Here is a 25,918-nt window from a genome sequence, read left to right as displayed (position 1 = left end):
AGGCCCAGAGCCGGCTCTGCATTGGTCCGCTGGCCTGCCGCTCAGATCTGGCTCTGCCCCCAGCGAGAGCGGGAGCCGGGTCGCAGTTCTTGCAGACCACTGCTCATTCTCCCTGGCCCACGTAGAATCGCGCGGGGGACTGTGGGCGGTCAGGCCTTTCTTAGGGCAGAACTCTGGCCACCGGCTAGCCCGGGCTTCATCTCCACCCGGACAGACTCGCGCTCCCCAAATGCAGGTGGGCACAGGTTTGGGGAGAGCACTAAACTAGGAGTCCTTGAGCCAGCGTTGAACTCTGGCTGGACGCTCCATTAGCTTGGTGAACTAGAGCAAGATGCTTCTCCTCCCTGGCTCTCAGCTTCCTGCTCAGATGGGCTCTGGTGTGAGGGCTGTTGGTAAATGGTACTCACCTCTGGCTAGAAATGAGGCATCTTTCAGAGAAATAGGGAGATGGAACGGTATTATTATTGGAGAGGCATTATTGGGCACCTGGACCCAGGAAAACCTATATATACCCCTCCATCCAGAGCGCGATTACCTCTAGAGTGAGGAGCTTCCAGATACCTTCTAATTCTCAGGTTTTCAGAGGAACTTTTGGGGATCGCTTGTTAATAGCTTGTTACAAATACAGATCCCTGGGTATGGGACGGAGCCTCGGAAACTGCATGTTTAACAGTAGTCAACAGTGATCTAGTTGACAATAGACTCGAGGGCAGGGGGGAGTGGCATTGACAGCCCACACTTGAGAGACCCTGCCATGAATTTTATAGGAGCGACTGAGGCACACAGAGAGGACCTGGACAAAGCCCCCCGACGAGTCAGCATTCAAACCCTGGTCTACTAATACTTCCAATTTAGAGCTGCCTGCTCCAAACCCTAAAACAGGGGTTAGAGGGTCAAGAGCGGCCCTGGGGTCCAGTCGCCACCTGGTCCTGGACACTGGTCCTGTACAGGTCCTGAACACTGGGTGCCACTCCTCAAATTAGTGCCCGCCCCCAACACTGGGCTACGCCCACGTGCCGCTCTACCCACACATGGTCTATGTTAGGCCACGCCCCTGCACGGAGCGCCAGATCCCTTGAACTCCTGGCCAACTGATGACACGCCTCCGTTCGGGCGGCCTACACATCTCCGGACTCGGTACCAGTCACCGCAGGCTAGAGCCGTATTCCTGCTGTCACCTTCAGGAAGACTGGGGAGCAACCCTAACACAACGCCACCCTTTCCCACCGTGGGCCTGCGGAAATAGTGTGTAAGGCGTTCACACCCACCCCGCCGCCACTGGCCCGCAGGGGCGTCCGAGGTGCAGCCCAGCGGCTCTAGGAACCCTGGAGCTGGTCGACGGAATCCGCCCGAGCCCTTTCTCACGTGAACCAACCCCGGAAGCAGAGCCTCTTGGGGGGCGCTCACATCCGGGTTATGCACATCCGGGAGCCGAACCCACGGCAGTTTCTTCAGGATGGCGGGAGAGTGGAGTAGCCTGTTAGAAAGGTATGAGCAACACCCTCGAGACCTCGAGTTCTTCAGAGTTCTGGTAGCCTTCCTCAGAAAGGCTGTGTCCCTGTTGTAGAGATGGAGAAACAGGCTTGGTTAGAGGCAGTCTTTCCGTGAGAACTGAGAGGGAAGAAGCTGCGCCTGGCTTTAGGCTTCCCCTACTCCTTGGGCAGCACTCTGGTAGTCAGAGCTGCCTCAGGAGTCCGAAGGATTTGTGTCTTGCCTGGAACGGTTACTAGCTGGGTAGTTTTGGGCAGGTTGCTTCCCGTCCCGCAGTCTTCTTTTCCTCCCTGCTTGTCTGAAGAGCGGCACCTAACAGTTGTTTAATAAAGGCTAGTTTGAAACCAGGTCTTTGTAAGAGGAAAGGAAGCCACTGATTTGAAATCTTTAGCTAAATGTGTTTGTGATAATTTTAACATAAAGTTAACAAAAATTGTCATCTAAAAGTTATTTGTGTCTTTATTTTTGTTTGCGCTGGGTCTTGGGTCTTCCTTGCTGTACTCAGGCTTTCTCTTGATTCAGTGGTGGCGGGGAGCTTCTCATCGTGGTGGCTTCTTTTGTTGCAGAGCACAGGCTCCAGGGCGTGCGGTTTTCAGTAGTTGGGGTTCATTGGCTTAGCTGGCCCATGGCATGAGAGATCTTCCCTGACCAGGGATTGAACCTGTGTCCCCTGCACTGGCTGGCGGATTCCCAACCACTGGACCACCAGGGAAGTCCAACAAATTGTCAGATTTTTAGTTGGCATTTTATGCTGGTGTTTAGGACCACGGGTTAAATTGGGTGGAGGGATCATTTTCAGCATACAAATCAATGATGTGTATGTGTGCTAAGTCGCTTTGTGTCCAACTCTTTGTGACCCTGTGGACTGTTATCTGCCAGGATCCTCTGTTCATGGGATTCTCCAGGCAAGAATACTGGAGTGGGTTGCCATGTGCTCCTCCAGGGGGTCTTCCCAACCCAGGGATCCAACCTGTGCCTCTTACATCTCCAACATTGGCAGGCAGGTTCTTTACCACTAGCTCCACCTGCTGCTGCTGCTGCTGCTGCTAAGTCGCTTCAGTCGTGTCCCACTCTGTGCGACCCCATAGATGGCAGCCCACCAAGCTCCCCCATCCCTGGGATTCTCCAGGCAAGAACACTGGAGTGGGTTGCCATTTCCTTCTCCAGTGCATGAAAGTGAAAAGTGAAAGTGAAGTCGCTCAGTCCTGGGAAGCCCACAAATCAATGACAGTACATGCTAAATGTCGAAAGCAAAACTCCCAAGCAAAGGCAGTCTTCTCCCCTAGTAATACTAGTTAAGAGCATGTAACGTTGACTCCCTCTGTGTGCTGAGATGCCTCCCAGGCCCTCGATATTCATTGATTGAGGCACTGCTCACCAGGGAGTTTGTGTTCTTTCTTTCCTCTCTTGTATGGAGGAGGAAACTAAAGCTCAGAAATAATGACTTTTCCAAGGTCACATTCTCTGGGTCAAATAGATCTCTCCAGCCCCAAGCCTGCCAGCCCATTTTTTATCAGGGACTGAACCATGGATTCAGATCACTTGAGCCAAAGACCTGAAGAAAATGTCACTGACCAAGGCAAGAAAACTCAAATAGGTGGGTGAGGGTATAAAATGGAGTCAGAGGGAACAGCAAAGTATGCCCTCTCACAGGCAACAGGTCAGAGAAGAAGGAGTCCCGCGAGGCTCAGCTGCTGTCCTGATTCTTCTTCCCTATTCCAGGGCAGCCGCGTCTGAGGACCAGCCATGCTGAGGACCCAAAGCCTGTGACCGCTGCATCTCCTTCCAGCTGAGGCCAGTCACCATCCTCAGCAGCTGACATCACAAGAAAGACTTGGGCACCTCGGGGAAGTACTCAAGGGATCCCTTCCCTGAGACGTGGAGCATCAGGGCAGAATGCTGAGGGCCCTCCTCTCTGGCCTAGGGTGGAGGAAAGGCATTTGGGGGTGTGCCTTCAGCTCATGGCAACCCCATCAGCCTCCGGCTGGGTTGAGTGCCACCGAAGTGGTCAGCCACTGGACAGTGGTCTTTGAGGAGAAGGGCATCCCTGAGGCCCGGGAATCCAGTGAGTACATCGTGGCTCATGTCCTTGGAGCCAAAACAGTTAAGTGCAGTGTTGTCAGGAGGGCAGGAAGTGGGGGGAGGGAGGCCCTGGGGAAGGGACATCCAGCCTTTTCCACTCCACTGAGAGTGCTGAGCTGAGAATGATGGGATTTTTCTGAAGGAATGTCTTAGGCAAATACTTAAGTCATCCATCCAAGAAACGATTACAGTGTGTGCCGGGCACTAGGGCTTCAGGGATGACCAGGGTGGCCAGTGTTGGATCCACAAGCATCATCAGTGAAAGAAACCTGGGTCAGGGGAGCCAGCTACTCATGTTCTCTATGGGTCAGTTTCAGAGCCTGAGGCCAGCACTGCGGACCCAACCCCTAACCCCTTGGCAGCTACAGTGTATCCAGGAGCTGAGTAGCTACCGATTGCAAAGGTGAGTGCCATGGACCAAACCTGAGGGCTCTGAGTGGGGAGCAGGGTCCAGCTTCCTCCAGCCCCACCAAGTTCACGGTCAAGGAGGAAGAAAGTGTCCAAGGACTCAGAAAGTATTGGGATGAGAGTGATGAGAGAGGGGTCATGGTAGTAAATAGAAAGAAGATGGGCTTGGTTAGGAGTTCCAGGGCACAGGAGGTGTGACCGTACCCGACACATTTGGCCACAGTGGTGTCCCCACCGAGACATGGCCCTGTTAGTCCATTTGCTGGCACTGATGATCACCTTCTTCCCCCTCTGCAGGATGCCTGTGCAGTACATCCTTGGTGAATGGGACTTTCAGGGTCTCAATCTGAAGATGGCACCCCCAGTTTTCATCCCTAGGCCAGAAACGGAGGTAGGTGTGCCCGCTGGACTAGACAGGATGGGATGAAGGAGTTCAGGGTGCCTGTCTTGTCCCAGACTTCCACCAGGGGGCGCTGGGGCCCCATTATTGCTATCTTTTAGAGACAGCACCCTTCCTGGCTGGCTGGATCGGTGGGGTCAAAAGGAAAGAGGTCTCTTGCTGGCCTCCTTGATTGTCATCATTTCCCAGGCCACTGTCCCAGCCTTTGGCTGTCAGTGGCTCATGATGGCCCAACTAGTGCTGCCCTCCAAGTAGTCAGCCTATTCCCGTCATTTCCCTAGGAGCTGTCCCATGGGCCCATAGCCAACCGAACCCGTGGGAAACAAGGGCCTCCTCTTCCTCAGGAGGTAGGGCGAAGTGGAGAGGGCTCCTGCTGAACACCTAGAAGCCTGGGGCAGCTTTGTGACCTCGGGGAGCTTACCGCTCACCCCCTCTGGACCCAGATAATGAGAGGGTTGGGGTTCCAGACCAGGGAATTGTTCGAATCCTTTTACCTTTTCCATCCACTTTCTAGTCAGATCACTGCTTGTGTTTCTCAGTTTACTAGGACTGAGGAATGTGTGGTCCCAACATGCTTTCTGTAGGTGAGGCACCTTAATCCTGGGAGAAATGCTTTCTAGGGTCTTGGGCTTCCCCTGACCTTGTAGGTGGCGGAGCTGGGAGCCAGAGAGAGCAGAACAGGTGGCAGGGTAGGACAGTGGGGGCTGATAGGCAAGTCAGAGGGCACCAGGTTCTGAGAAAAGGCACACCCATTTCTGGGGAAGATCAGACCTCATCCACCTGCTCCAGCCAGGGACCCAGAGCCCCTTCTCACTTTCCTAGCTTCCCCCCGAGCCGAGAAACCCTCTGACCCCACCGCCCTCTACATCATGTGGCTGGGAGGCCAGGTCCTCACCTTACCGCCCAGTGTCAGGGTAGGGACAATAGGGAGTCTGAGACCTTGCTGAGGTCACAGGGCTGCCTGGACAGGGGGCATGAGGCAGCACTTGGACATCCTGTCTCCTGGGTCAGGGCCCCTTCCCTCACAGGGGCTGCCCCATCTGGGACTGGATGAGCTGGGATGGGTGCAGAGCCAGAGCAGGATGGGCCTGCTACCTGCAGGCTTTGAGGGGGCCAATCTGTCACTCCTCCAAGCGTGCAACATCTGGCCAGGAGGTCACTTACCATCCCCAGCTGCCCAAGGTCAGGGCATTGGAAGGAAGCTACCATGATGACCTTTGAGTCCCTTTAGAGCTGACCTGGCACCAGCTGCATGTTTCAGGGTTCTGAGTGTTGGGTGTGGACTTCTGGTTCCCGTATGCGCCCCCCACCCCTCCCACCGCCCCCTGCCTTTCCTGGGTGGATCTGGGCCAGGAGAGCAGCTCTGCTGTCAAGGGTGGGGGAGGCGGGGGAGAGGAGGGAGGCTGCGGTGGGGAGGCCAGGTCCTTGCCTCACTGTGCACACATTTCTCAGAACTTGCCAGGTTGCCCCAGTGTAAAGCCGCATCGGGGGTGCCTTACCAAGAACTTGAGAGGACGTGGCCTGTGGCGGGGAGTGGGGAGAATGAGTGCGCGGGAGGGGCCGTGCTGCTTGTGTTCTCTCCATCCATTGAAGGGTGGTTTCTGATGATGGCTGCAGAATTCTGAAATGCAGAGTCGTAGGCGGCATGTGGCCTGACCAGTTGGGTTTTCCCTGGGGGTGGGAAGGTGCTGCAGTCCCCAGCCTGGTGGTATGTACAGTAGGAAACCCAACGCTGGAAGCGTGAACTGTTCTTGCCCAGCTTGGTGGGATGTGGGAGGCTCAATGCCCTGTCTGTGATTAGCTTACAGGAGGCAATGCCCCCTTCCTGGGGCGCCCCATCAAGAACGTAATGCCAGTGTGGGTGTTCCTGGCACCCAGGTTCTGCTGAGACCTTGGGCCAACCTCTTCAGGGCTTTGGAGTCCTGTGGAGGCAGTGGCTCCAGGCAGAGCCAATAGCCGCATGCTCTTTGCCTCCTTCCCACGTTCCCCTCTGCTCCCATCCTTCTGTGTTCTTGGATTCTTCCCTTGTTCACCTGGAAAAGGTGCCCTGCGCCTGCGACTGGCTCGATTTTCAGTTCTTCCAAGGAGCCACCAACTCTCAGATGAAGAGGCACTTTTCTAGATGAGGAAGAAAGTTTCTGGACCTGTTAAGAGTGATCTCCACCCCTACCCACTGTGCCTCAGGTGGTCCTACAGCCAAAATGATCCCTCCATGGTTTGGAGTGTGAGAGAGGCGGAGGGCACTGGTGGCCCAGTCTCTCAGATTCATGCCTTGCCCAGGGTAGCCATTCACACATGTGGTGTGTGTTTCTGAGGTCGGGGTGTCTCTGTGAGGTGGCTGGCCAGTGTGGTTGACTAAGGGGTCATTCTCCAGCCAGGGTAAGTCTACGGAAACCAAGAGAAGTTCACACTCCTGACAAGTTTCATCTGTCCGACTGGCTGCTTAGTACTTGGTCTCACCACTGAGACCGCAGGCTCCCGGCCACAGCCCTAGACTGCTGGCTTTGTGCTGGCCCCAGTGCTGTGGACCCAGCTTGCTGCCAGCACCCCAGTTCCCCAGTGGTGCCTGGTACAGGGATGGTGGGAACAAGTAAGGGGAAGCCCTTTCTGGCTGGAGATGGGCTGTCTCACCTTTTGGTAGCAGTTTGGTGCAGAAGGGGCTTGGAATCGGAAAAGTTGGACCCACTGGCCAAGTTCTACCTGCCTGGTACTTGCTACCCTGGTGACAGGTGAGCTTTGCTCCTGGGTTGGGGTGCCTGGGAGGATGAAATACTTCTGGGGACTCACCACTGAAGAACTTAAATGGAAAATGGGTCTGAGTGATCTGGAGCCTGCTGCTCTGTTGGGCATAACTGTTGCCATTGAGACTTGGACGGACAGGGGAGTCTGAGACTTGGAGGGTAACTTCCTGCAGCCACTGAGAGCTTGCCCAGCCCTTGGGGAGTAGCCAAGAGGTCTCTTTGTGGGCCAAGCTCTGCCTGTGTGGGACACACTGGTGGGATAACCCCTGGGCTTTGCATCATGGAGCGTTCAGTCTGGCGGGAGAAGCACACCCCACCCTAGACCTAGGCCCATGGTGAAGAAAGTCATGGGAGAGAGCCTAGAGGAAGTGGCTGTCTTTCATATGAGGGAAATACCCAGTTCCTGACCCCTTTCCTCATTCCCTGAGCCAACCCTGCCTGGAACCCCAGGAGTCCTCAGCCCCCAGGGGGCCCTCTCCAGCCTTCTTCCAGAGGGCAGGTCCCTTTGAGAAGGGACCGTACTGCCCTTCCCCTGCTCCACACCTGGCTCCTTGAGCGCCCACTCTACTGCTGTTTGGAAACATTTGGGCCAATGGGCAGCAGTGGCCCGTCACCCTCACCTTCATGCTATATTGGCTCCCATGCACAATCTGCAGGTGGCAGATAGGTGAGTGAGACTTGAAACTGTAGTTTCTAAAGTGACAGTGTCTGAAGATGTTGCCCCACCACCAAGGCAGGTACAGTGTAGTTAGGTACCTCCTACTCTGCCATGCCCACTTATCCTATGCCCTGTGTATGCCACAGCCCCCTTCAGATACGGGGCTCAGGTAAGGCTGTATCACCCCTCCCGCCCACAGCCCCTCCTGGAGGGAATTCCCTGTCCCTTTGACCTTGGGGCCTCTCTGGGGAGGCTGTGAGGAAGCTGGGGACACATTGGCCCCTTGGCCACTATGAGCTGTAGGCCAGCCTCCTGGTGAGACCTTGACCCCTGGGCCTCACTTTCCTCAGTAGGGTTTAATTAACAGATTAATACAGGGAATGTTCTAGAAGCAGGGCCAGGCACAGAGTGAGTGGCCAGGGACCATCAAGTATGATTCTTAACTTTGGTATAAGCACAAAACAAGAGGCTATCTCTAAAGAGATTAGCTGGGGCTGACTGAACACCTACCATGTACCATGCATGGGATCAGTGCTTCATGAATATGCTTCTGTTGAATCTCCATTTGTCCTCAGTGAGGTGTGTTATCCTTAGCTATGCTCATATTTACAGACAGAGAAACAGAGACATAGACAAACAGTGACCTGCCCATAGCCCCAGCTGACATGAAGTTCAGTCTGGCTTTGGTCATCCCCCTCCTCCATTCACACAGGGGCAGATCAGCACCAGCTCTGAGATCTGTCTGCCTTGCAGGAGCTGGTTGAATGGGTGCTGGAGGAAGTGACCCAAGGACCCCGTGTGGTGGGAGCTGAAGGCGGCCCCCTCATCTTGGAGGTGGGCTGTGGATCAGGAGCCATCTCCCTCAGCCTGCTGAGCAGGCTTCCCCAGGTGAGCCCTCTGTGCATGGGTAGACTGACTGGCACTTGCTGCCCTTGCTGCTGGTCCTTCCCCCGCCTCTCTCTGTCAGAGCACTTAGGGGGAAATAACGGGAAGTAGGAAGAAGACACCTGCCCCAGCCCACATGGTCACAGCCTCTAAGTCCCATGCCCTTCCATCTGGCCAGACTTTGGCCACAGAGAGGGAAAAGCTATTGAGTATCCCCTTCCTATTCTAGTAGAGAGTTGGAGGAGGGCCCTGGTCCCCAAGCCTGGTCTCTGAACATCCTGCCTCCCATGTACCCTTGTTCTTGGGGCAGAGCCGAGTCACTGCTGTGGATAAGGGAGAAGCCGCCATCTGCCTGACCCATGAGAATGCTCAGAGGTAGGTGGGCTTGAGGGCAGAGGGTCAAGGTGGGGGAGTCAGATTTTAGGGCCTGATTTCAACCCCTGTCTAGGTATCAAACCCACTGACCTTCATGCCCAAGAAGGAGGAGGCAGTGGAGGTGGCCTGGTGTAGGTGCCACAGGGTTACAAATAGACAGTGGACAACCAGGTTTCTTGCTGGTCCAAGAAGGGTTTAATCTCCCAAGACTTTGTAGCCAGGGGTAGGAGTCTGTTCCCACCCACCGTGCTCACCTCTCCCTTCCTGTCTCTCCAGGCTTCGGTTGCAGGACAGGATTCAGATCGTTCCCTTCGATGTGACCTTAGGTACCTTTCCCAGTCCTCTTCCCTGGGTGGAGGTCCTGGGTCCAGGTGCTGCTGGCTGAATGAGGCACTCTACAGAGATGGAGGGAGGGTTTCTCCGACCTTCATTCACTCACCCACACACACAATCTCAGACCAACCCTTGCTGAGGACAGGCGAGTCCCCTTTGCCTCCTGGGCTGACCTGACCCATGAAGGAACCAGCCAGAAGATCTTTTTTACCTTTCGTATCCTCCATGGTGAATGAGTTTAATTAGGGCTTGCTATTGTCAAGAGATAAGCAGAAGCTCTAGAGAAATCCTGGGGACCAAAATACTTGAGTGTCTGCCTGGCCCATACAGCGTGTCCTGGGAGTTCTGGCTCCATTTCAGATTCCGTCACATCCCCACAGGATCCTTGAGCTTCATGTACTGTCTCCATGGAGTGTGACACCTGGTACAGGATGGGGCCAGTAAACAGAGCCACTAGAAATCAACTGGCACAGGCCAGGCTTGCCCTCCATATACTCTGTGTTGGTTTTGAGGCAGAGTGTGGCAAGACGAGTGGGGCTGCAGAGAACAGAGGCTCTTGCTTGGCCAGGTAGTCAGAGATGGCTGCCTGAAAATGGCACTTAAACAGTGTTGCTTATTGGGGAGATTTTTAACGGGAAAGAGAGAAGTCAGGGACACTCCAGGCCATGTCAGAGCATATATACTCCCACCCAGGCTGCCGGCTGGGGTCCTAGGATCCTAATCTGCAAGTCTAGTTTATCAGGTCCAGAGATAGTGCCGAGATACGTGACTTGGGGTAAACCCAAGATATGTGACTTGGGGAGAGGGATTACCCAAGGGTCACAGTGCGTGGATCTTCCACCTTTCACCTTCCATTCTCGGCCGTGTGTTCCCTTTGACCACAGTGGAGAGCTGGGCACACCTTCTACCCTGGGGCCCTGTGGACCTGGTCGTCAGCAACCCTCCCTACGTCTTCCACCGGGACATGGAGAACCTGGCTCCTGAGATCCTCAGGTGTGGGGTAGACCAGGGAGGCCAGGCCTGAGGACTAGTGGAGTGGGTCTGCCCTGGAGGACCACTCTGGGAGGGAATGCGGAGGCTGGGGGACTGAAAGGAGCAGGAGTGTTGAAAGAGAGCCTCACTCTGGAACCCACAGACCTACTTGGCTTCAGCACCTGCCTTCCCACTTAAGACCACTGAACCTCTCTGAGCCTTGGTTTCCTGCCTCTGAAAGGGGACTGGTGGAGCTTTGTTGGGCCAGGGGGTGGACTCGGTGATGACTAAGATCGCAGACAACAGTATACGATACTTGGAAGGTGCTCGGACAGGTGCACCATTTTCCAGAAGACCGAGGCCTAGAGACGGAAGGTGACTTGTCCAAGATTGTTTGGGGGCTTAGCTGGAAAACTGGGACTATGAGCCTACTCCAGGCTTTTCACTGAGCCATCCTGCTCTCAAATGAGCTGAGAACCAGGGGTCGCCCAGGAGCCTCTGGAGGAGGCCATGGTAATGTGTGTTAGGGTGCTGGCTGGCTTCCCACTCCCTGATTTTTAGGAGTGATTAGTGCCAGCTCTTGGCTTCCCCAGGCCAAGAATAGGAACATCATTGTGGGAAGACCCTCATGCCCTGAATACAGTCAGTCAGTGGGATTTGCTGAGCATGCCCAGCACTGCTCCATTTGAGGGGTGCTGGTGGAGGGGGGCATTGGAGCTGCCACCATTTGGGGACCTCTCTCTGGGATCTCAGACTTTGACCCCAGAATATAAGTTTCATAGAGCTCTCTATGGAAGCCCTGTTCAGCTTCCCCATACTTTGTATATACCTCATCCCAGGCCCTCACCTTCCACTGTTTTCCTCTTCAGATATGAAGACCCAGTAGCCCTGGATGGTGGTGAGGAGGGCATGGACATCATTACCCACATCCTGGCCCTGGCTCCTCAGCTCCTGAAGGACTCTGGGTATGGAGGGGGTGTCTTCTGGGTCTGACCTCTGCAGCCTTCTCCCCCGCAATGTGTACTGGGCCTGCTTTGGCCGTCATCCCTCCCAGCTCAGGCAACCCAGAAGTGCAGGTCCAGCCTTGCCCAACTGAGCTGACCCATTTCTCTCTCGCGTAGAAGCATCTTCTTGGAAGTGGACCCACGACACCCAGAGCTCGTTGGCAGCTGGCTTCAGAGCCAGCCTGACCTGCCCCTCAGTCTTGTGGCTGTGCGCAGGGACTTCTGTGGGAGGTGAGACTCAGCCCTGTCCCCAGCCCCACGGACCAGCCATGCTGGTCCTTCACAGCCCTGGCCATGGAGCAGGTACGCGCTTCCCACTCCCTGCTCATTCCCCAGGGCCCAGGTAGTAACTGGCCACTTGTCCCTGTCTCTCTAGGCCGCGGTTCCTACATATCAGGAGGTCTGGGCCACAGCGTGGTTCCCCTGTGGATGCCTGGCCAGGGCGCCAACCTGCCAGAGTGCCTGGCTGACATTTCTACCAGGAATGCTACTTGGAGGGAGATAGATGGTGCTGTCCAGAACCCCAGATGCTTGTGGCATTTCCCATGGCTCTGTGATTCTCCATGCTCCATGATTTCTAGGAGACTGGGGAATAGGAGCAAGGGTGGGAGTGTCCTTCCTGGGGCAGCAAAGGGCAAGGGTGCACAAAGACCCACAGTGCAACTCAGGAGCTGAGCAGACCCAGGTTCCCAGTCTGGCCCCATCGTGTCAGTGTGGCCAAGGCAGGTTGCTGTGTCTTTAGGGGAATTGCTCTGGGGATGTTGGAAGATACGGCCAATAAAGTGGCAAGAGACCAGCAAGTGATGGCCTAATGTTTTGTTATTGGGATGTGTGGGTCCCCTGATGCTTTGCCCCTAGGCTCTGCTGGGGGTGAGAGCATCCTTCTGCCCGAGCAGGTCTGGCTGGCAGGCCCCAGCTGGTGGGTTTGTGGGCGGCAGTGTAGAGACAGGCACGTGGTTGCTCCTTCTGGCCTTGAAGCTGGGGTGCTTGGCACTGAGTGGCTCCCTTCTGAGGGCTGGCTTAGCTGTTCAGTGGCTCGGGTACACTTAACAGTCCCCCCACACCCCCCCGACTGGGCCTGGGCTCAGAGCACAGGAGCTTCATCTGAGCTTGAGCTTGGGGATGGCGCCTGCTTCCTGGAGGGGGCACGGCCAAGGGGCCTTGCTGTGCAGTTCTATGGTCACATTTCCACATTTACTTAATTGAAGGCTTGAGCCAGTGAGGGGTGCACAGGGCTCATGTTTGCTTTTTATTCCCATAGTTTCTAGGTAAAACATCCCTTCCAACTCAGCTTTGGGGTTTCTGAAAACCTCTCCATCCCTGGTTGTAGCTGGGAAGAGTGAGAAGCTGAGCCAGAGTGAGACCTGCACCCTAGCTCTGGTCTGCAGACGTGTGGTTTCCAAGAGGCCTAAAGTCCCAGCCCTTCTGTCAGCAGTGACAGGAAACCTCTAGGCTGGCAGGTGCTGGTGTTAGCCTGCATCAGGGGAGGTCTCGGGGAACATGGCAGGCTAGGCTCGCTCATTCTGTTGAACTCCCCCTCCCATCCGCCCAGCCCAGTCATTTCAAGGGCCTGACCTGGTGATGTGGTGGCCAGAGGCAGTGTGATCTGGTAGACAGCATCCTCTGATGGAGCCAGGAGGCTGGGTTCCAGGGCTGTGTCTTGCAATGGGACCTTCCCTGTGAGAAACTGGCTCTTCTGGTTCCAAGGCCACCGCAAGGTGGCAGCCGTATTTTGCTCTCAGCCAGGTGAATTATGCATCTGGTATTGGAGGGCCCACTCCCAAGAGAAGACATGGCCTGCCTGAGTTCCTGTGATGGGAGGAGGCCAAGTGGCAATGGGAAGTTAGGTCCCTGCCTTGCGGGGAGTCTGTTTGCTGGAGTCACACCTGGCCTGAGCGACTCCCTCGCTGGTCATGGTGTTTGCCTTCACAGAGGCCACACTGCAGTTCCCAGCAGCACTCTGTCCTGCTCCTTACCCAGCCTAAGCTGGGTGGACCTCGAGGTGCCCATGGCTTCCTTTGAGGAGGAGCCAGAGACTCCCCCTTAAGACTGCTCCAGAAGGAGCCTGGAAGGGTGAGGTAGGCTTTCAGAGTCCCCATGTGCTCCCAGACCTCTGCCTACCTCACCAGTATTGCCCTTCCTCTCCTCCTACCCCTGTCCTTTGGCTCTAGCTGTCTTCACAACATCTCAGGGTAGCTGCCCTGACCTAGCAGTCTGTTGCCTCCTTATCCCACAACCCCGGCTTCCCTGATGGTCCTACCCTTCTGGCATCAGGCCCGTTACCGAGGAAAGGCCTTGGCAAGCATGTGGACATGGCTTCCCAAGAGGACAGAATGATGCAGAGTGAGAGTGTAGGAGCAATTGGGGTCACTGAAGCAGGAGGCACCCTTGGGGAGAGTTTCCTCCCATGAGGCCTGAGAACCCTGGGAAAGAAGTTTGTGTCAAGTGAACCTCGGTCCTCAAGCCTTCAGCCACTGGCTTGATTGAAACTTGGGCGTTGAGGTCCAGTGTTGAAGCCACACCAGCCTGGGTGCAGAACCTGGCAACTGCCTGTCACTAGGGTGTGAGGGGATAAGTGACTTCCCCTCTCTCAGCCTTAGCTTCCAAGTCTAAGAAATGGAACCAAGTGCTTTATCTTGATATGATTTTGAAGAGACCATGAGTTGTACCTTTCACGGGGCACTGTGAGTGCTTTCGTTGCCTTCCTGGGAGGGTAGACATAAAGAGGGCCATGTACCTGCGTGTGTGTGTCTTGTGCTTGGCATCAACATGAAATAGGCAAAAGACATGGCAGTCTGGAAAGGAGGGAGGGCAGGGATTTCAGTCTTGGGCTCTTGACTTCTCTCTGCCCTCTGGAGATGGAGCCACCAAGAGGCTGGTGGCCTGGCAGCCAGATCTCCCCTCAGTCTCTCCTCGCCCTCCTCACCAGGGCCTGAGTGCCCTAGGGTCCACGCCAGAGAAGCCAGTGGCTCCAGCCCAGGGAAGGCCACTCTCTCCTGCCCCGTCTCCTCCCTCTTTCCTGGGGCCAGAGTCAGAGAGGAGCCGCCTCCTTCAGCCTGTGTCACGGAGCCCTGGAGACGGTAGCGGGAGGATGTGGTGCTAATGGGGGAGTCCAGGCTCTGCAAGCCCCTGAGGTCTTAAGGGATCTGCTTGCTGTCCACCCAGTCTCCTTCAGCTGGAGCCACAAGCATGGGCAGAGGGTGTAGGAGTCCCTGATGGTTGTATTCTGGGAAAACAGTTCCATCTCCTCTGACAGTGGAGGAAACCGAGACTTTGCCTCAAGTTGGCTGCTTTTCCCAGCTGCCCATGACTCTCTTCGTGGGGCCCATCTTTACTGATATGTATCCTTTCTGCTCTCCCAACCCCTACCTGAACCCTGGGCCGTTAACTGCTCCCAATCCCTGCCCAAAACCCTTGTCTGGCTCCCCATGACCTGAGTGATGTCTGTGTCTGGCCGAGTCCAGATCTGAAGGGCTGGGGGAGGATGGCTATGGGAAGGTCTTGGGGAGCCCTACCAAACCCTCATCGGTGCTCTGAGTAGGCTTCCGTTGAAACAGAGTTCCATTGCTGACTGAGTTTGGGAACTGTAGCCTGTGCAGGCAGCATGTCCCTCCCTGTCCACCTCTGGATTCTTTTTTCCACTGCCCTAGACTCCAGCTTCCCTGTGTAACTCTCCGTTCCCCAAACACCCCTCCTTCCTTTTGCCCCGGCTGTACGTTCATCAGAAATGCCCTTGCCCACCCCTGCCAATCCAGATAATCCTCTCCTTCAAGCTCCAACACAAATGCCGTCTCCTCCGGAACACCCACCCTGACCTCTGTGTTCTCGCCACCAGCCCCTAGGCCACTTCTTCCAGTAACAATGACATTCTGCCCATGCATTTGGGAGCCTTCCTGTCTCTTCTCTCTGGGGTCCCATGTGGGTCTGGTGTATCCTAAGCCCAACAGATGTCCAGTAATCCAACAGTGTGTGCATTTGCCTAAATGTAGCTGGAATTTCCCACGTGGCTCACATCACAGCCGACAGTAGCTCTCGGGTATTCTGGTCACAGTAGGGAGGGCCTGGCCTCCCAGCCAGGCCTGGCAGCTGTTTGAGTTGAGCCATAGCCAGTTTGAGGGCTCAAGTGCACCTGATCTCTGCACAGCAGCCACGCTGAGTACAGGCTGTCCTTGTCGGCAGCGGGGGCAGGCACCAGGTTTCCTGGAGCTCTGGGCCCCAGCAGCCCCCAGCCAGTGTTGGCCAGAACAGCAGCATGGTCTCCACCCTCCAGGATTCCTCTGTCCTAGGACAGGCCATCATGGGTGGGGATTGGGGCTGGCAAAGCAGTCCTCCCCCTCCTGTGGTAGGCAGGATAATGGCCCCAAAGATGCCCGCGGCTTCGTCCCCTAAACCTGGGGATACATTGCCCTACATGGCAAAAGGAACTTTGCAGATTTGATTAAGTTAAGGGTCTTGAAGTGGAAAGATGATCTTGGACTATTCAGATGGACTCAGTATAATCACAAGTGTCAGAGAAAAGGAGATGTGATGATGGCAGCAGAGGTCAAAGTGATGCCATTGCTGGGGAGTGGCCCATGAGCCGTGGGGTGCAGACAGCTCGAGATGCTGCAGAAAGCGAGGGGATGGATTCTCCCCTAGGATCTCAAGAAAGAATGCCTGCCGTCTTGCCAACACCTTGATTTGGGGCTAGTGACACTGATTTTGGATATCTGACTTCCAGAACCTGAGGTATGATACATTTGTGTTGTTTAAAACCACTAAACTCATGGTCATTTGTTGTGGCGGTAACAGGAAATTGTTAACAGATTTTGGTGAGTCAATGAGTGAGTGAGTGCTCAGTCGCTCAGTCATGTCTGATTCTTTGCGACCCCATGGATTGTAGCCCTCCAGGCTCCTCTGTCCATGGGATTCTCCAGGCAAGAATACTGTAAGTGGGTTGCCATTTCCTCCTTCAGGAGATTTTCCGGGCCAGGGATCCAGCCCTTGTCTCCTATGTCTCCCGTGTTGCAGACGAATTCTTTACCACTGCTGCTTTAATACCTAAAAGTGCAAGTGGCTCTGGAATTAGAATTTGGAAATAGGCAGACGTGGAACGAATTTGAGGTGTGTGATAGATTGCGTTGAACACTTCCTCTGAGCAGTGAGGTGGCTGGGGAAGGGAGAGGGAACCCTTATACCCAGGAGACCTGAGCTGCTTGGGCTCCCTCGAGCTGGCCCTCTGCTGGAGTGAGAGGACTGGAAGCTGCCCAGGGTGGGGCTGAGAGAGGCCAGCCTGGGATCAGGCGCGCTGGGGAATGGGACTGGGATTGGGAGAGAGCAAAGCGGCCTCCATAGCCCGTCTCCAGTCTCCAGAGGACCTCAGAGACTGGATCCAGGCCCGGTCCCGACTGCCACAAAGTCACATGGCCAGCCCAGCACCCAGGAGTATGTGAGAATGAGCAGAGTGCAAGGTGAGCAAGTACTGTGTCTGTGAATTGAGCACAACAGCCCTTGACTCCAGGCTGATCCCTCCATGGAAGCCGTGGAGGTCTGACTCCTTTCAGCCCCTAAGCAGGGTCCAGCTCCTGCTACCAGCCTGATTCAGGCTGTGTGGCTGGGATAGAATTGGGTCATTCCTAGGGATCTCAATGTGGGAGGCCTGGGTTCAATCCCTGGGTTGAGAAGATCCCCTGGAGAAGGGAAAGGCTACCCACTCCAGTATTCTGGCCTGGAGAATATACAGTCCATGGGGTTGCAAAGAGTCGGACATGACTGAGTGACTTTCACTTAACACTTAGGGTTCTCAGCCTCATGATATCCTGAAGTGAAGTGGCTAACCCGAACCTTCGACACATTAGTCCACCTGAAGCTGTGAGTGTGTGCACAGGCCGGGGCCCATGGGAAGCCCTGCTGGTGGTTGTGAGGAGAGCAGTGTTCCCCTTTGCACCCCTCTCTGAGGGGACTGGTTATCCATCACCACCACCCAGAGAACCTTTAGCATCTTTGGCCTCATAACGAGAAAACTGCTAGGGAAGAGCTTCAGATTCTGGGACTACTCCCCTTCCAGGACACTTCCCTCAGTCATCCTCCAGGGAAACAGTGTGGAAAGGCCAATTTAACAGTTCACAGAGTAGGAAAGACCAGGGAGCCTCCTTCAGCCTTGCTGGGGCCCTGGCCCTGGCCTTGACTGAGGAGAGATAGGGAAGCGGCTCAGAGCAGCTCTGCCCAATGGAAGGCGGGCCTTGTGGTGGCTCCTTCCAGGGGCCAAAGTCTCTCTCGGAGACACTGACTCTCAGAGTAGGGAATGCCACCATATTGCCCCTGGTATGCTGGGTCTGTAGCCCTCTCCTGGGGCCTGCATTCTAGGGGAATGGCGGGGTCAGACTCCCAGCCTGCTGAGGCCAAGGAACAGATTATGGGGGCTTGAGGCACCCCCAAAGATCCCTGTGTACAAATGAGAGCATTGAGGCTCAGTAGGCCAGGGCTGGGACTCAAACCCAAGGCTGTTCTCTGCCTCCCAGCTTCCAGCCCTTCATCCCCTGCAGACCCCCAACCCGCCTTGATTTCCAGGAGTAGTTCTGTCTGCCATTCCTGGGAGTCAGTATGAGGCCAGGCTATGTGGGTGAGCAGAGGGAACTCTGAGCTAGAGCTGCCTGGGCCTTCTTTCCTTTGGACTTTGCAGCTGGGCGAAGTATCTGGGCAGCCCCCAGGTCTTCCCCCTGTTCTTCCATCTTCTTGCCATCATTTCTGAGGCTCCTACTGGGCATTGAGTCCCGAGCAACTGCTTTACACTTGGTGGTGGTAATTCTCACAACCCCACAGACTGGGTTTTTAATCACATCCATGATGAGGAAACCAAGGCTCAGCAGCACGTAGTCACAGGTCAGGTCACACTGCCGGACTGGAAGGGAGGGGGAGGTCACCACCAGTGCCCATGTGAATGGTCAGACTGAGGTCAGCATAGCTAGGTTCTGGGCTGCCCCCTGTAAAGCTTAGTGCAGAGGTCCACCACCGGGGCCTGTAGATCCATAGGGCAGGAGCAGGGGTTACCAGGGCTGTTCCCAGAGGGCTTTTTTTTTTTTTTTTAAGTTTTTATTTATTTATTGACTGTGCTGGGTCTTCATTGCTGCACACAGGCTTTCTCTGGCTGTGGTGAGCAGGTGTAGCTGCCGTACGCAGTCTTGTTGCTGAGCTGCTCTTGTCGTGGAGCACAGACTCAAGAGTGCTGGCTCAGTGGTTGTGGTGCATGGGCTCAGTTACCCTGCGGCACGTGGGATCTTCCCAGACCAGGGATTAAACCTGTGTCTCTTGTGTTGCAAGGTGAATTCTTAACCACTGGACCACCAGGGAAGCCTTCAGAGGGCCTGGGCCCTTCTCCTGGGGTGTGTGCAGCATAGGTTCAGGCCTCAGTCTCCCAAGCCCAGCAATGTGCTAGTCTCGTGGGAGATGACACCCCTCAGAGGAGCCTGGAAAATATGGAGACTGAATGGTATACCCTGAAGCAAGTGCTTCTGGGATTATCTCATTCATTCTCAAGACATCCCATAAGGCAAAAAGTCCGTGAACCCTCCCATTTTACAGGTGAGGAAAACTAAAACTGGGAAAGGCTAAGGAACCTATTCACATGCAGGTCGAACTGTTATTCCCTTCCAGGCTGAATAACCCTGGGCCTGATGCCATGGTCATCACACCAGGCTTGAAGAGGGTAGGGCCCAGGACAGGGTAGAGCAGGCCTGGAATGAGGACAGTCTGGGCAAAAGCCTGGGAGCCTGAAGGCACATGGGCAGGAATGTGTAGTGGTGAGGTGGTGATGATGGTGGATGCCCTTGGAGGAGCTCTGAATGCACTTTGGGAACCACAGCCTAAGGTAAAGAGTCTCAGGGTGAGTTACAGGTTCAGGTAGGCACTGAGGATATCCTCTGGCTGCCAGAAAGAGGGGTTGGGGGAGCAACTGAGGCAAGGTCTAGAGGCTGCTAGGAGCTAGAGTAGTTGACCTTCTGGAATAGAACAACTCATAACCATTGCTGAGGACCTGGATATAGGTTGGGGAGTAGCCAGTACCACAGTAGAGCCCAAGGCTCTGACTGGAACGTGGGGGCCCTGGAGCCACCATGGACTGGGGACTAGAATGGACAGGGTATCTGGAGATCCAAATGTGACCCTGTGGGGATATAGTCTAAAAGCAGCCCTTTAAATGGAGTCATGAAGACCACCCTCCCAGGTCTGAGTGCTGTCAACAACAGTAACTGGCCTCTCCATGTGTAACGGTGCCAAGTGCCACAGACACTTTGTCATAAATCCTCTGCACATGAGGTGCACCTTCCTTAGCCCACTAGACAGGTGAAGAGACCCGGGTTTAACGTGCGCAACGTGACACAAGCAGGAAGTGGCCATGCTGGGGTTTGAACCCAGTTCTCTGACCCAGCTGGAAGGGGAGTGAGCAGGCCACAGAGGCCAGCTGCAGCCCAGGGCCCTGGGACCCAGTTGGGGTGCCCCCAGGGCCGACATGGGGTTCCAGGGCGAAGAAGAAAGTGGTGAGTCAAACAGAAAGCACCAGATGGGGAGTGAGCTTCCTCCCCTCCCAGCTGCCCCTGGTGCCAAACTTTCACACCCCGCTGCAGAGGAGCCCGTGGGGGAGGGGAGGGCAGTGAAAGTGCTGCTGCTGAAAGGAGACTGATGTACTCCGGATGTGGCGGGGGGAGGGAAGAGGGGGACACACTGACAGTCACCCAGACTCTGGTTCCCAGCTGACAGGTGGGAGAGGAAAGTGAGTCCTCTCTCAGCATAACTTGGTGTAAAGCCTACCAGGCCAGAGGGGAGCATTTCAGGTCCCCAGACCTGAGAGGTTCTGGGAGGAGACGCATGGATGTGGTTGTGCCTAAAACCCTTCTTGGAGTCATTGCACAGCTCAAGAACTGCTCAGGGCTCCCCACTTTCTGCTGGCACAGAAATCCTCTCTTGTCATTCCACCCAGCCCTCCTGCCCAGATCCCTAGAGCTGTGGAAGTTTCAAACCAACTTTTACATGGAACCCAACTATGTATTTTTTAAAAGACAAAAGCAGTGTCTTAAACAAATGGATTTTGTTAGTTCACGTTCTCAACATTTGGCATTAAGTCCATCATGGTGAACAGTGATGAGCACTGACGTTTAAACGGGGGGATGGGGTGGGAGCTGCAGTCTTGTGTCAGCCTCAGCTTTCAGTTTCTTGCAGTATTTGATTTCGGTGGCCCAGGACCAAGTGACCCCACCAAGTGATTTGCACAGACAAGTGGGTACAAATGGGAATGTGTTTCTGAAGGCCCCCTTGCAGTCTCTTATTCTCAGGGACCTCAGAAGAAGCCTTATGTCCTGCTCAGCCCAGACCCAGGACTCTGGACACAGGGGAAGGAGTCTTAAGTTATCATAATTTGGTGTTGTGCCCATCTGAGTGTGTGTGTCATTTTTTAAACTGGGTTTTTTCCAGTACTTAAAAATATGAATGAAAGAGAGGGAGAGAGAACGGAAAGGAAAGGAGGAAGGGAAGGGAAGGAGAAGGAAGGAATTCAGGCTTCTGAGGATGCCCTTGCTCAGGTTCTTGGTGAGGAAGCCCACCCTGACTGCTCCGCCCCCACCTGTCCTGGAGGTTCCAGTGCTGCCTCTTACTCAGCATCTGTCTCAGCAAGTGACTCTGGGCCACATACTTCTGAAAAGTCTTAGGAGTCCACAACTCCTCCTGGTTTCTGTGGGCCTTCCAGGGACTCAGTCTTGGTTCTGAGCAGGGCAGAAGGCTCTACGCAGGGGACAGGGAATAGGGGCTTCCCTGGGCTTTGTGTTGTGTCTCCAGAGGTGGGAGGACTGGGGAACCCAGTGCCCCTGAGAGCCTGGGGTTTCTGAACCTTCAGTTCTGGGAACTTGTTGTGCTTCAGAAAGAGAGAAATGAGAAGCAAAACCCTAGGGCCTCAGCGCCACCAACCCCCCCTTCCTCTCTTCCTTCCGCTGAGTCATAGCCAAGCACCCAGCACCTCTGCCTCCTTCGGGGCCATACGGGTGGGGTGGAATTCATGGTCACGTGAGGACACAGCATCTGGACAAGTCCTCTTTTCCTGCAAGTGTCTGTGCAGAGCCCTGAGTTGCTGAGCGCTAAAGCTGCCTCCCAAGCTTGGAGAAGGGGTGACTGAGGTCTTTAGTATCCTGTGTCTCCCTGCGATCCCCAGGCCAGATGTCCACCTACAAGCATTGAGCACCAATTGTAAGCCAGACAGGGTGATTCAGGTGGGGCCCTGTCCTTGAGGAACTTGTGGATTTGGACGTGGGCTCTTCCTCACAGGCCCCTCATGAGTGACTGGGTCCTTAGGCTTGCTCTGGTCAGTGGGGAGCCATGGGAGCCAGGCCACATCACACATGCCCATCATAAAGACCTGCACACGCTATGCAGGTGTCCATAGGTACGTGCAAATGCACAGGTGTAGGACTGGGGCACGTGTGTCCATGCCCATGATCATAGATGTCCACGCAGGCCCTGCATTGCATTGCGGAGCTCCAGGCTCTGGTACCCAGCTCAGGACCTTGTGTGTGTGGCCTCTGTGAGAGGCCCCAGGTTGTTGAGGGCTGAGGCTACCTTCCAAGCTGGGAGAAGGGGTGACTGAGGTTCTTAGGGAAGAGATGTCACCCTGTCTTGGAGGCCCAAGTACTGTCACTGAGTCACGAGAGTCCCTGGGAGTTTGAGTACTGTGCCCCCATTTTGTGGAAAAGAAAGCTGAAGCCCAGAAAGGGTCCCTGACTTGCCCAAGGTCACACAGCAAGTTGGGGGAGATTAGAAGGGGAACAAGCCAGACCTGGGCACCTGTCTACCTCTTTGACCTTTCTGGCCTGGCATTTGGGGCTTGGCACCCCCTGATGAGCACACTGCATCAAACTCTGGGTTGATTCAGCAAACCACCTGGGGCCCAACCACAGGGTCCTCTTGCACCTCGCCATTCCCAGGAACTTTCCCTGCACTGCGTCTTTGCCTGGGTGACCCAGCTGCCTGCAGTTCCCTCTCTTTCTCAATCAGTCTCTATCTCTCTCGGATTCCTCAAATAAGATCCAAACTTCCAAATTCTGCTTAAATGCTCCTCTACCTTCTTTGACCCCCTGTGACCTTCCCCTACCTCTAGCCTCTCTTGGCCTCTGTCCCCCTCATTCCCACCCACTGTTCACCCACCTCCTAAATATAAAATTAACCCATAGAGCCCTAGGCTGGGTGTGAGGGGTCCTTTGAGGCTGAGACAGTGGAAGCCACACCCAGGCCAGTCCAGCCCTCCAGACTTTGCAGTCACTGAGCTGGGAGAAGAGACAGCAACTCTGCTGGGCCTCACCACTTGCCCCCAACTCTGCCCCTTTGCTCAAAGCCCAGACCTGGGGCACTGTACTTGAGGTGAGATTGGTTCCTCAATCCTCAACGTTTACCATTCCGGGTTGTTTATTCCCCCACACCTTGACTACCCCTCCACCGAGGGCTTGGCCTGTGTTTCATGGGGTGGAGGGTGGGGGTCAAACAAAGAGTGGAGAACCCTCAGATTTTTGTTGGGTGTCACTCTTTCGTTGAACGACTCTGGCCAGAGCTGTCTGCTCCTTTCCAAAGCTCTTTCTCTCCATTTGGTCTCAGGAGGTGGGCAGGGGGTTGGCCATCTTTGCCCCATGAGGCTCTGAACCCCATCATGCCAGCTGTCCCCTCACTCCTCTCCAACCATGACTGGGAGCCTAAGATTGATTGTCGGACCTACCCTTGGTGCTGAAGTATGAAGGAAAAATGGACAGAGACACCTCATCAGGAGTTGATGGCCAAGTGGAAGACAGAGGCAAGTAAACAGGTCCTTATCCTTGCTGCGTGTGGTGTGTGTTCGATTACTGTCTGCTGGGCACCGTGCCAGGCCCTGGGCATGGGCGGTATTCAGATAAGGCCCTGCTCTCGTGGAGCATGTCCCCCACTGCTCAGGTTCCCACTCAGCACTTGCAGTGCTCAGCTTGAGGCTTTCCCTACAGCACAGGCCAGCTTAGGAGGTGGAATGGCCAGGGAGCTCACTCACAGGAGCAGCCCTAAGCCCGCGAAGGGTGGGAATTGGTGTACACATCCTAGCTTCCTCACCCCCTCAGGTGGGACAACCCCAAGGAGTGTTCTACACCACCTGTCAACCGGGGACTGACTTCAGTTGCCCACAGAGGGAACACACTCATTTACACACCTGCTCTGGCTTCCTTTCCTTCCCTGTCTCACGTCCCCTCTCCTCTCCATCAGGAACCAGGAAGACTATGATTTTACCCAGCTCCAAAGCTGCCATATTCCGAGGATGCTGGTAGATGATACAGCTTGGAAGATACTCCTGCTTGAGAAACAAAGGTTAGTTTATTTCCCACAGTAACAGTAGACAGAGGATCAGCATTTTCTTGAACCACTTTCCTGAACCCAGTGCCTGCAGCTTGACCCTATAAGGGCCAGATGATGCCTGCACATGCAGTATGTTGACAGCAGAAAAACCCTGAGATCAGGGAACCCAAATCTTTTATAACAGACTGTAAGCCAACCTGCCTAACCTTTGCCCCAGAGGCAGATACTATCTTTATTATACTAGACAATAAATAAATCTGCCTTTTTCCCTGGAAGGAGACATTATCTCTATCTTCTAAGGCTATTCACTGGAATAATCACCCTTGAAAGTATTGTTTGGAACAAGGGCAGTCAGTGCCTCTGTGAACAAATGTACAGAAAAGGGAGACAACCAGGAAGAACTGTCTCCCAATACCCTATCGGTGCTTCTTGACGTCACCTCCAAAATAAACTATTTGTGTTTGGATCTTTTTATTAATATTTATTATCTGTTTGTTTATTTGGCTGCATCAGCTCTTTGTTATAGCATGCCGGATCTTTAGTTGCACATGTGGGATCTAGTTCCCTGACAAGGGCTAGAACCCTGGCTCCCTACATTGGGAGTGTGGAGTCTTAGCCACTGGACCATCAGGGAAGTTCCCGTGTTTGGATCCTTGACCCTGAGCCTGCCTCTGGGGAAAACCCTTCAAGACTGGGAAGATGACACTAAATGAGTGTTAATGGGTTTTCTGATGTGGCTCTCATTTCTCCAGATCTGTCCTGCGAATAATGCAGGGGAGCCACATGAAGGCAGAAGTTTCCTTTCCCAGAATCAGTACTGTTGTGACTTCTTAGGAAGGTGCTCTAAAGGATTCTTGGAGTGTCATTTTTCACATTTAAATATTTAGTCCATCTAGAACATGGTGGTTGCCTCTGTGAGGTAGACATTGGACTTCATTTTTCCCCCAAATCATTCTAATATAACTTACGGGAAATTGTGCCTGGTCCATCACTAGTATCTTCTAATCTGCCTGCAACCTATTATGTAGAATATGTCACAAACACACACATAATCCATTCACAGACAATGGACTAATGAACACATGGGCATCACCATCACTGGGGATTTGACAGTCAGCACTGGCACAAAGTAAGACAAACCCAACCCACTCGTGATGACACCATTCAAGCTCCAGTGAAATGCAGGGAGGCTGCAAACCAGCCTTAGAGTTCACAGAGGGTTTGAAGGTGAATTGGAAAGGTTTCTTTCTAAAAAATAAGTAATAACTAATGAAAATTTCAAAAACTTGGGGACTTCACTGGCCGTCCAGTGGTTAAGATTCTGTGCTCCCGGTACAGGGGGCGCAGGCTTAATCTCTGGTTGGGGAACTAAGATCCTGCAGGCGGCATGATGTGGCCACAAAATAAATAGTATTTCTGGGGCTCCTGTCCTTGGGCCCATGGTCAAGGGTTAACCCGAGGGGTGGGCTGGGACTAGGCAAGAAGCCCCAAGGAGAAAAATCACCAAACATATATACTCCTCACCATGATTCTGTACTGGAGGAGGGCATGGCAACCCACTCTAAGTATTCTTGCCTGAAGAATCCCCCTGAACAGAGGAGCCTGATAGGCTGCAATGACATGTTGGGGGAGGTGGCTAGCAGGTGCTCAGTGCTCAGTGAGAGCCAAGAGTGACTGGAGGGCTCAAGGGGAGAGCAGCTCCCTGCCCACACCTCTGTCCAGCCTTGACCAGGGAGGGGTCTCCATTCTTCTCAAGGCAAACAGGTCCTGAGTGGTTAAAAGACTGTCCCAAGGTCACCCAGCCGGAGAGGGAGGCCCTTACTTCCTTTCTGTGCCTGTCTAGACATGCCCCCCAGCACCCCTTCCCAGGCCCCTGGGACCCGTGATAGGAACACTCATGGCCACTCCTCAGAGTGTGATTAGGTCCCAGCCCAGTCCCAGAACGGGGTCACAGCCTCCATGGCTTCCTGAGGGCCCTGCAACTTGTCCTCTTCATTTTCTTAAGTAAGGACGCCGAGGCTCCAGTGGGCCAGATGTGTGCTCAGGACTGCACTGCTGGGCACGGGCGCTAGGACCACACCAGGTGGCAGATGCTGCAGCTGAGGCCTGAACCCCAGCAAGGGGACAGATGCTGGGGGAACAGACTGGCCTGAAGGGGAGACAGGAGCCCTGGCCGGAGGTTGCCTGCTCATCAGTGAGGGACTCAGTGCTCAGGGCGCGCGCTGGGGTCCCATCTTGCTCT

The 25,918-nt window shown here is 54.6% G+C and overlaps 1 protein-coding gene across 50 annotated transcripts; it reads left to right on the top strand.

Annotated features, from left to right (window-relative positions):
- The first annotated feature begins 1,416 nt into the window (after window positions 1-1,416).
- Window positions 1,417-24,154, top strand: HEMK1 (HemK methyltransferase 1, mitochondrial release factors N(5)-glutamine). 50 transcript variants are annotated; one of them, XR_015151605.1, is made up of 13 exons: window positions 1,417-1,488; window positions 3,009-3,088; window positions 3,214-3,556; window positions 3,885-3,976; window positions 4,279-4,372; window positions 8,534-8,668; window positions 8,898-9,040; window positions 9,317-9,366; window positions 10,258-10,366; window positions 11,215-11,310; window positions 11,467-11,580; window positions 22,957-23,149; window positions 23,587-24,154. XR_015151605.1 is itself a non-coding variant. In XM_086367866.1 (12 exons), exons 5-12 carry the CDS (start codon window positions 4,280-4,282, stop codon window positions 11,817-11,819), a joined length of 753 nt encoding a protein of 250 aa, XP_086223992.1. In that variant the 5' UTR covers window positions 1,417-1,488; window positions 3,009-3,088; window positions 3,214-3,556; window positions 3,885-3,976; window position 4,279; the 3' UTR covers window positions 11,820-12,149. The 50 variants fall into 50 exon arrangements, 17 of the variants coding, with proteins under 17 accessions (XP_086223992.1, XP_086223982.1, XP_086223980.1 ...); XR_015151596.1 differs by having other exon boundaries at window positions 3,214-3,594; window positions 8,976-9,040; XR_015151593.1 differs by having other exon boundaries at window positions 3,214-3,594.
- The last annotated feature ends 1,764 nt before the right edge of the window (window positions 24,155-25,918 follow it).

This window comes from Bos grunniens, chromosome 22 (assembly GCF_055505025.1).
Source record: "Bos grunniens cultivar Pamir isolate PY7600 chromosome 22, Bosgru_T2T1.0, whole genome shotgun sequence".
Taxonomy (NCBI): Eukaryota; Metazoa; Chordata; class Mammalia; order Artiodactyla; family Bovidae; genus Bos; species Bos grunniens.
Note: the sequence above shows the minus strand (reverse complement) of the source record. Positions and strands in the feature narration are given on the sequence as shown.